Source organism: Ixodes scapularis, unplaced genomic scaffold, assembly GCF_016920785.2.
Source record: "Ixodes scapularis isolate PalLabHiFi unplaced genomic scaffold, ASM1692078v2 PGA_scaffold0__279_contigs__length_252992795, whole genome shotgun sequence".
Taxonomy (NCBI): Eukaryota; Metazoa; Arthropoda; class Arachnida; order Ixodida; family Ixodidae; genus Ixodes; species Ixodes scapularis.
In genome coordinates, this window is record NW_024609835.1 from 86938752 (window position 1) to 86948607 (window position 9856).

At 46.1% G+C, this 9856-nt stretch overlaps 2 protein-coding genes across 2 annotated transcripts; both read right to left on the bottom strand.

Annotated features, from left to right (window-relative positions):
• Nucleotides 1-3434: 3434 nt before the first annotated feature.
• LOC120848715 lies at nt 3435-4331 on the bottom strand. The gene has a single exon (XM_040220728.2). The coding sequence runs from the start codon at nt 4329-4331 to the stop codon at nt 3435-3437; it is 897 nt and encodes a 298-aa protein (XP_040076662.2).
• Nucleotides 4332-5001: 670 nt separating this feature from the next.
• LOC120848716 lies at nt 5002-7284 on the bottom strand. Its single transcript, XM_040220729.2, has one exon. The coding sequence runs from the start codon at nt 7282-7284 to the stop codon at nt 5002-5004; it is 2283 nt and encodes a 760-aa protein (XP_040076663.2).
• Between the last annotated feature and the right edge of the window lie 2572 nt (nt 7285-9856).

The following is a 9856-nucleotide window of genomic DNA, read 5'->3' on the forward strand; positions in this document are numbered from 1 at the left end:
GCCATGCGGCGTTGGCTCGGTGCTCTCTCGGATATGTAAACTGTAAACTATGCGACCTTGCCTAAGCGCTCTATCGGCTGTTTTAAACGATATTCTGTTTTGTGAGGCCCAGAATTAACATGTCGTTTATGAGGCAGTGGAACTGCCACTGATGTCTGGCGTGCAGAGGTAGGGTTTTTAATCTTCTGTAATCAAGAAAGCCCTTAGGAATTTTTATTTTTCTGATTTGTGTTTGATAATTCTAGCTGTTGTCAAAAATCTTGAAGCTGTCACTCTTTCATTTCTGACATTCATGAATTGAAGTCAAATAATTCTAGACGTTTCTTCAGAAGTCTCCTCGCTAAAGACGCACTCCAGGAGCAGGAGAATATTAAATTTGTGGCTACATATTGTATATTTAAAATCCTTACATAAACTTTTTTTTTTAAGAAGGAAGTTGCTTTTCCAACCAGTGAGTGCGGTCTATGCTGGACATGATTTCCAGGCAAGTATATGAGTATGGTTATGTTGTAGCAGAGAATCACATGTTCCTCCTGTCCACAGAGAGTCAGTAGTCTGTTGCTGCAGCCAATGGTGGGCTGGTAGGAAGTGGAACCATCTGTTGAGCAGAAGGAAGACAAAGCGACGAGGATATGAGTAAAGCATTCAAGCTGTTGAGCTCAGCTGCATATTATGGTGTCATAAAAGGGCACTTTACGGCCTAGGCGACTTCCTGTTAAATGTCTATCGAGCACTACAGGTCGGTGCCCGACGTCTTCTCATGAAATAGTGACTATGATGCCTAGGAGCACCATATCAATGTCAGCAATGCTGCAGACGAGTGGACTAACAGCAGAAAGCATCTCTTCCTGCTGGCGTTAATGCAGAAATTTGCTTGGCCATTCAGCGTCTGGATCTGAAAGGCCGCTCATCAGTCTTCCGCCTCTGCGACATGTCAAAAAGCCAGTTTCCCCACTCAATGGGAACTTGTGGCTCCCCAATTTTGCACGGGACACACCGTTCCAAAGAACGCTATGAGATGTTTCAGTACGACCGAACGTACATCCTTTTCATAAAAACGTATGCTTGACTGTTTCAAGACAATTGTGATGCCCTGATCGTTTATCGAGTACAGCGACGACCATCGGTTTGTCGCTGCACTCTTCAGTGCCGTATTCATACGGCTGCTCGAACGTCCTTGGCTACGGCAGGAAATGCTCGCACCACTGTAATCATTTAATAGGAAGTTATTTATGACCCCACCTGTTTTTGTTACCGCCATGGCCCTCCTCTCGGTTTCTCGTCAGATTGTCTTTCTTCTGCGCCACACATCCATGAAGCTTGTGACACATTAGTCTAAGCTTGAAAATAAATAACCACGTTGGAAAGCTATTTAGCGACTATGAAACTTTGCATAAACTTCAAGACTTGACGACTGAAATCTACTTCAATGTGGACCACTTGGAGATAATTTGTTGTAAGCACAAGCTTGTACTCCTTCCATTTTCCTCAACCGCCGAATGTATGTGCAGCATTTGCTGCAGGCTATACGAGGTTGGTCAGAATAATTTTTCATATTTTTTCATCTCATCTATTCGTAAACAACACTTGGAGTATTTCAAATCATCTAGACGTGCAGTGCCACCTCCAGAAAATTCTCTTGTGTGCGTCCCTCAGAGCCGCATGTTGGTCTGTGTATCCAAATAAGCAGCTCTGGTCTTTATGCTTGTTTGACAACAGCTTGGGCCATTAAATTTTTGCAGGTTTAATGCCATCACTGTTTCATGATTACATGACAAACAAGGAGTCTAATGCATAAGTTGCAGCCATTAAAATTAATTTAATTCGGAAGTGCGACAGCGCAATATTGAGGCTCACACATTTCCGAGGGAGCAGTGAGTAATGAAACTGACACAAAGAAAGCATTACTTTCCACTATACTTTTAGCACAGGGCTAAAGTAAGTTCTAAACACAATAAAACAACACAAAATAAAACATACATTCTCACTAGAGAAAGAAACACACAGGACACAACATTCACAAAACATGATATTTAGAAATGTAAGAATCAAAAGAAAGTAACTTGAAAAAGAATGGAAAAAAGCATAATACCATAATGAATTAAAAGATCACGAAAACACAAAAAAGACAAGGATGGAGGAAGGTGCACATAGAACATGGACAAGCTCTGCACTTCCTTCGTATTCATCTTATTTCCACTTTTTTTATTTAGGTCATTATGAACCAATAGCCCAAGAAAAGCATAAATCACATCCTTTTTTTTCTTCTTAAATCTAGCCTCAAACATCAATCAGACAAAGTACTTCAGTTAGAGATTATATAAATCGTTGCGATTAATGAACTGAATTTTTTCTTACCAGAACGTCAGTCTCAAAGCTTTTCTTTTGTACTTGCTTAACCCAATACCGCTCTGCGGTGTCCAAGTCCGCTGCACTTAGCCCTCCTCGGTACTTGTCATTTTTTAGGTCCGCGTTGTTAGCGAACCTAATGACCCAGGCAGTTATCCGGAGAACCTTTTGGCATTTGTTATAAGCTCCGGCATCGAACAATGTTGGCACCGCCAGTCTTGGGTAGGTTACTTTTAAAAAGTAATTCGTTACAGTTACAGTTACATCCAGAAAAAAGTAGCGAAGTTACCGTTACAGTTACCGCAACAGAAGAGTAACTCGTTACAGTTACAGTTACTTTTAAAAAGTAACGACGTTACTTTTCAGTTACTTTTCTATAACACAAAAAATAGAAAAAACTAGAAAACGCCCCTCACCAAGTTTTATTCCATAAAATTAAACAGTACGCTTTTTACTTCATATTGTAACTTAGCAAAGTTGCTTCTCGAAATTAGTGTTCGAAAATTTCCACGCCAGAGTAGTGTCGCAAATCAAAATACGAAACATGCGCAGTGTGGAGTACTGGCGCTAATCAAAATGCGAAACATGCGCAGTGCCCTCCGCGTGTATTATTTTTTCACAGTTGATTCACCCGATTAAAAAGCGTTTTCACAGAATAAAGAAAAACCACAAAATAGATAGTGCTTCAAGACACTAAGATGTAAGTGTTCAGTCACGAAGTACAAGCGCGTGCGTAAAGATAACGAGATTTTTTTCGTGATATCTACACGTGGCTATATTCGGGTCGTGGCTCGTGAGAAAGAACGTATTCACAAGTTTGTGCAAGGCCATCTTGACACTCGAAATGACGGAATAGACGATTTGAAAAGTGCAAGTAAAATCTAAATTGGTACTCGATCAGTGATATATTATTCATAAAACACTGGAAAGTAACGACAAAAGTAACGTCGTTACTTTCATCGTTACCATAGAAAAAAGTAATAGAACTACAGTTACAAGTTACATTTTAAAAAAGTAACTCGTTACAGTTACAAGTTACCAAAAAAGTAACGAAATTACAGTAACGCGTTACTAGTAACGCGTTACTACCCAAGACTGGGCACCGCTCGATCGTTCTCCAACAACACCTGTGTCTCTTTTTCGACTTCCGGTTGTGACGTGATTTGCAACGGAGCTGCGTTTCCAGGCCATTTTGAAGGCTCTTGGCACAACCATTTGGGTCCTTCCCACCAGATGACACTGTCTCGAAGTTCATGAATAGTCAATCCTCTGGTCGAGAGGTCAGCCGGATTGTCTTGACCGGGGCAGTGCCTCCAATGGCCGGGTGACGTCACTGCTAGTATTTCCGTTACCCTGTTTTTCACAAACGGGTTCCATTTCTCCGGCCCTGCTCTCCCCCAACTGAGGCCAATTGTCGAATCCGTCCACATGATGTAGTCCAGGTCCACGTCATAATAGGAGTCTTTTATGTATTGTAAAAGCTTGGATCCCATATTAGCTCCCATGAGCTCAAGCCTTGGCAGTCTTAAAGGTTTTATTGGTGCGACCCTGGTCTTCGTGACAACCAACATGGTGGCTACATTCCCTTGGTAATCCTCAGTTCTCAAGTACGCGCACGAGCCGTAGGCTTTCATGCTTGCATCTACAAAGACGTGTAATTGCATTTTTCTCGCTCCTGCCAGAACACCACGCCTTATGTATCTCGGTACTTTCAAAGAGTGCAGCTGCACAAGATCCGTCGTCCATGCGTGCCATTCGTTGACCAACTCTGGGGGTAGTACTTCATCCCAGCTCATCCCAATTAGCCACAGTTTTTGGAAGAGCAACTTGGCCATTAGGACGAATGGTGCAATCAGTCCCAGAGGATCAAATACTCTTGAAGCTGCCTTGAGGATGAACCGCTTGTTGTCCAGATTTGCAGTGAGGAATTCCAAAAGAGACTCTGCCTTGTACATAAAACAATCGTTTTGCTGGTCCCACATCTTTCCAAGTACTTTGATGATTTGCGAAGGTCTGAGACTCTTTTTTTCTGATATAATTTCAGGTTCATCATTGTTGAATTGCAGTTGTAATTCTTCGTTGTTAGCTGTTCATTTCCTCAAGGTCATTCCAGCGCTTTTCATAACGTCAATAGACATTTTGTAAAGTCTCATAGCCTCCTCAACACTCTCAGCTCCAAGAAGTAGGTCATCGACATAGAATGCCGCTCTTAGTTTGTCTGCTAACACTGGCTGTTGCTCGCAGACCAGCTTCAGGTGGTGATGGATAGTGGCCGTGAGCATGAATGGACTTGATGTAGATCCGAAAGGTACTCTGGTCATCCTCCATTCTTGTATGTTTTTCTCCTTCAAAGGGAAACTTGGCTCTTCCGCAAACCAAAGAAATCTGAAGGCATCACGATCCTCTTCACGAATACCAATTTGTAAAAACACCTTCTCAATGTCGGCAGTCATGGTGATCGGGTAATATCTGAACCGGAGCAGGACTTGTAGAAGCTCGGAGTTTAAATTGGGCCCTGTTTCCGGGCGCTCATTCAAAGACTTGTACCCTTTGGCGTGAGAAGATGCATCTAAAACTATCCTTAACTTTGTTGTCGTTGAATCTTCTCGTATGACTTCTTTGTGTGGCATGTAGTAGATAACCTTCGCTCTGTCACTTTCTTTTCTCTGGTACCACTTCCGCATGTCCATTAAGCAGGTACTGCTTAATTACCTCATCATACCGCTGCAACAATCCATGTTTTGTTGATAGTCTCCTCAACAGGCTTTCCAGACGTGAAATTGCAATTTTGCGATTGTTTGGCAGCAGATCAGTAGCGCCTTCTTTCCATAGTAAAGCCACTTCGTATCGTTCGTTCTTCCTGACGATCGTCTGTTCAAAACGACTGATGGTTTCTGCATTTGTATCGCCCAATTCGCGTTCGGCAGTACCCATTCTGTCTAGCTCCCAGAAGGCCTTCAGCGTCTCTTCTACCTTGGCGTCAGTTGTCTGCGCTCCAAGGACACACATCATTAGACAGGAATCTTCTAGGAGCTTTCCGACTTGTGTTGACGGACCTTGCAGCGTCCAGCCCAGTTTCGTATTGATCGCCACCAAATCATCTACGTCTTTGCACCTCATTACCTCTCCTGTGCAGAACTTCCACAAGTGGTCAGAACCGACCAGCAGACTTATCCCAGGAACTAATTCTATACCTGGAAAGATTATATCGTCCGCCAAGTTCTTCTTGCCCTGCCGAAGCTGTCGCACAGATGCGGTGTCGATTGATGGTGTAGAGACGTCCTGACAGATGACTGGGATGGTAATAGCTTCAACCGTTATTTCTATGTTGTTAAATTGGCTTCTGAGCTTTACCTCCACCACGGAGTTGTGCTCTATAACCTTTGTATTACGACTGGCGAACGTGTTCAGGGTGATCCTTGTTGTCCGAAGGACCCTCAATCCAAGACGTTGTGCTAGCTTTTTAATGAATGAGCGTTGGATACCTCCGTCAAAGATTCCTTTGACATAGCTGGAACCTTCGTCAGTGACCGCCCACGCCTTGAACGTTTGTAGATATATTCCATCACTATTCTTTCTTTCGGAGCGTGTGGCCGCGTGGGATGCGGAAACACAAATTGTCTTGTCTCCTGCAGATGAACCTTCCCTTTTCTGTTTGACGAACGCTGGATTGCACATTGTGGTTACGTGCCTACCTCCGCATATCGCACATCTCAGTTTTCTTTGGCGATTTTTCGCCCGGTGGCCCTTGAGTGTGCATCGAAAACGCCTAAAGTTCAATGACAGCAGGTTCGTTTTTTCAGCTAGCTGTTTGTCGCAATCACAAGATGGTGTGTCGTGCTTCTTGGAATGACAAAAGTAGCAGTCACCCGCCTTTACATTGGTGGTGCTGTACAGAGCAGATGCAGATGGGAGCAACTTCATCTTTGTCTCATTCTTGATTCTTGGGTACTCGAGCCCGCTTCTTTCTCGGCTTTCAACTTCCACGCGCAAGAAGCGGAGCATTCCATTCAGCTCTGAAACTGAATCAGACGGAATAGTTGGTGAGCTTGAAGTTGAAGCTGTATGACCGTTCTCTTGGTCTAGAGCTGAAGAGTTACCGAAAGTCATATTGTTGAGTTGTCTGTGATATTCAACTGTAATCTCGTAGGGTAAAGCCCTGACAAGGATATCACACAGCATGGCTGAGAAACTTGATGTAGGTACCTTCAGAGAGGTGAGGCATCGAATGTTGAGCTGGGTAGTGTCATACAGGTTTCTCAGGCCTTTAACATCGCCGGCCGACGCAACTTGCGGTAGATTCCTAAGGGCATTCAGACGCTGTCTTTCTATTCGCCTCTGGTCTCCAAATCGCTGCAGTAAAATGGTGATTGCTTCAGCATAGCATGTTTCCGTCGTTGGTAGACCGGCTATTGCTGCTGCAGCATCTCCAGTAAGACACCGACAAAGGTAGTGAAACTTATCTGTGGATGTCAATGTTAAATTCTTGTGAATTGCACCATCAAACTGCTCCCAGAATGCTAGCCAGTTGCTTAGCTCTCCCTCAAAAGTGGACAGTTCAAGCTTTGGGAGCTTTGGTCCTCGACTGGCTGAGTTGTCTTGAAGTTGTTGCACTGCCATATTCGCCACTGAATTTTCTAGTCTCCGAGGTTCCAGGGAGTCAATTTTGCTTTGCAGTTCGCTGAGTATCATGACTGCATCGTCTTGATATTCAGCAATAGCGATACACTCCTGTTCCAACTGCTCTATCGGAATGAGTGGCTCTAGCTCACCGTCAATTTGCAGAAGCTCTGCGTTGTTGGTAGTGAACCTTTCCTTGATCGAACGGACTTTAGCAATGTCCGGGCTGGGATCCTGTAGAACTCGATGCCCGTCGTTTATAATCCTGGTGTTCTGTGCCCGTCGAGCCGAGCGCCTAGCCTTCAACCTCTCCATTGCCAATCAGTAGTTACGATGCAATGTAGTATCCTTCCGAGGTTCCGTTTCTTTTCTTTGTCCAGTGGTCTGCTTTTGCCTATGATTCGCCGAAGTCCGTCGCAACTGTAGGCTTGGTATTTCTTTGGCGTGTAGCTGACGGCCTTGTGATGCAGAAACGTCCCGGGTATCGGCACAAAATGTTACAAAAGTAATAAAAACAGAGGCAGAAAGATAGACAATTCGGTCGGGATGACCTTACTCTTTTACTGTTCGGGTCCATCTCGTTCACAAAGGTTCGCGCTCTCGATCCCGTTCGTCTTCATCTTCCATTTGCAACACCCCCCAAGGTCACGTGACTCCCCGAGGTCACGTCACCCCTTCCAAGGTCACCTCAAGGTCGCCTGACCCCCAAGGTGACCCCCACGTGACCCCCGAGGTCACGTGTCCCCCCTCCCCGAGGTCACGTGACCCCCCCCTCCCCCCGAGGTCAGGTGACCCCCCGGAGCATATTAAAGAATGAGGGGAGGAGGAGAGGGAAGAGGAGGAGGAGGAGGGGTCTACCCTCCCCTCAGTACCCTTCCCTCCTCCTCCTCAAGAGCTGCGCTCCAATTCGGCGTTACAGGGAGTTGTAAACGGCTCTCACTTCATGTAGTGTGGTTTGCCCATGTTCTTCGGGATTGGCTTGCCGTCACCCATGATGTTGATGAATTCCCACAGTGTCCTCAGCAGGGGGATGGGATAAACCTTGTCGGCGCATGCTACAGGATACCTGGCTATGCTTCTCCCTTCTTTAGTGTACTGTAGTCGGGTCTTGTGGGCCTCTTCTTGATGCTTGACAAGGTCTTTGATATCTGGGAGGAAGACACATTTCCTGAGCTCTTGTTCATTGGCATGTGTTGGTAGTCCTGAGACCGTCTTCCTCGCGTCGTTGATGAGCCGACACAGTTGTTTATCGTCGTTCGCCCTGAGGCGATAGAACCTTGCAGACTATGTGATCTTAGAAACCAGAGTTGCCATGATCCGCTTCTTGGCCACCTCCTCCTCAGCTCCACCCATGCGCGCGACGATTCTTCTCAACCTACGAGAGCCTTGCTTCCATTGCCTTTTGATTGTGTGTACCAATTTTTGGTCGGCTTTGTAGCCGAAGTTCAGGCCCAAAACTTTGATTAGAGCTTCTCGCTCAATAGGCTCTCCGGCAAACTTCAGCTTGAGGTGTTTCTCGCGGTATCCCTTACCAAAGACGGGGTATTTAGACTTCTCGGGGGACGGGTACATGCCGACTTCTTACAGGTGTGCTGCTATAGTGTCGAGCCCCCTCTGCAATGCCATGGTCTCGGCCGCACACTGCTTCTATGCGTCCAGGTCGTGATGTCGTCGGCATAGGCTGTTGCCCTCGAGAGTGAAATCTTGTGGAGTTGCTACAGCTAGGGTGCTATCACAATGTTGAAGAGCGTTGAGGACAATACTGCCCGCATAGGAACTCCAGTGTTATTTTCCGTGGTACTTCCTTCTTGGCTGCCCTTGCCGTAGCCGGCCCGGATCTTGTAGGTTCTTCCAAAGAGGATGGACTTTTCACGAAGTCTAGAAGCTTTCCGACCAGGCCTTGGCCCTCCATTTCGCGAATCACCGACTCGCGGGGCACCGCGTTGAGGTATATTTTTAATGCCCATGGACACGATTGCCCTCATCTGAGTTTTCGCAGGGCTCAGGTTTCCGACGCACCTGAAGATCATCCGGAGGCTGTCATGCGTACTCACTTTGGCCCTAGAATCAGTCTGCGTCGGGTGGAAGATCTGCAGCCTGTCAATGTTGCATTGGGCTCTGGCCAATACTATCCTGTCCATCATAATGGAAGTTAGAGATAGGCCAGACATTCTTTGGATTGGTCGAGGTTTTTCCAGGTTTCGAAATTGGCGTGACAAGAGACAGTTTCCAGTCGTCTGGCAAAACACCACATTCCCATATTTTGTTAAACCAGTTGAGAATGAGCTGTCTTGTTTCGAAAGGAGTGTTGCGGAGCATGAGTACCGTGATTTCATCCTGCCCAGGAGCCCCATTGTTCCTGCACTGCGCAATCGCCATGTTAAGCTCCCATTCCTTGAAAAGGGGGGGGGGGGGGTATCCAGGCTTGCAGGTCTACTGTCAGTGGGCAGGTATAAGCTTCTGCCTGGCTTCTCCTCTGGCTGCGGGAAGAAGATGCCGTCCAGCTTGTTCATGATTTCTTCGGTAGATTCGTAGGATAGCTGGGCTATGGTAGATACTGAGTTGTTTCGTTTCTTCTTTCTCATCGGGGCGTTGGAACTCTCCTGGGCCCGCCCTCCGGTTGAACGTTTCACAGAGGCTATGCCATCTATCCGCAAATAGCTTAAGGGCGTATCTTCTGGCGTTTTCCGTGAGTGCGTTCATCGTGCCCAGGTGCTTCTGCTTTTTGTGTTTTCTGCATTTTTCGATGGTTTTGGTCCGCTTGTCCCACAGCATGAGCAGGTGAAGATCCGGATCAGGGGTACCTTCCTTAACCTGCCTCTCTTCACTGGCCACGCTGGTTGCCGCTGTGAGGAGTGCCGTCACTTCTGCAGGGTCACAGTCGTGT

Bases quoted from the DNA above. Each gene is read 5' to 3' on its own strand.
- LOC120848715 (XM_040220728.2), bottom strand. From the start codon at position 4,331: ATGTGGGACCAGCAAAACGATTGTTTTATGTACAAGGCAGAGTCTCTT.
- LOC120848716 (XM_040220729.2), bottom strand. From the start codon at position 7,284: ATGGAGAGGTTGAAGGCTAGGCGCTCGGCTCGACGGGCACAGAACACC.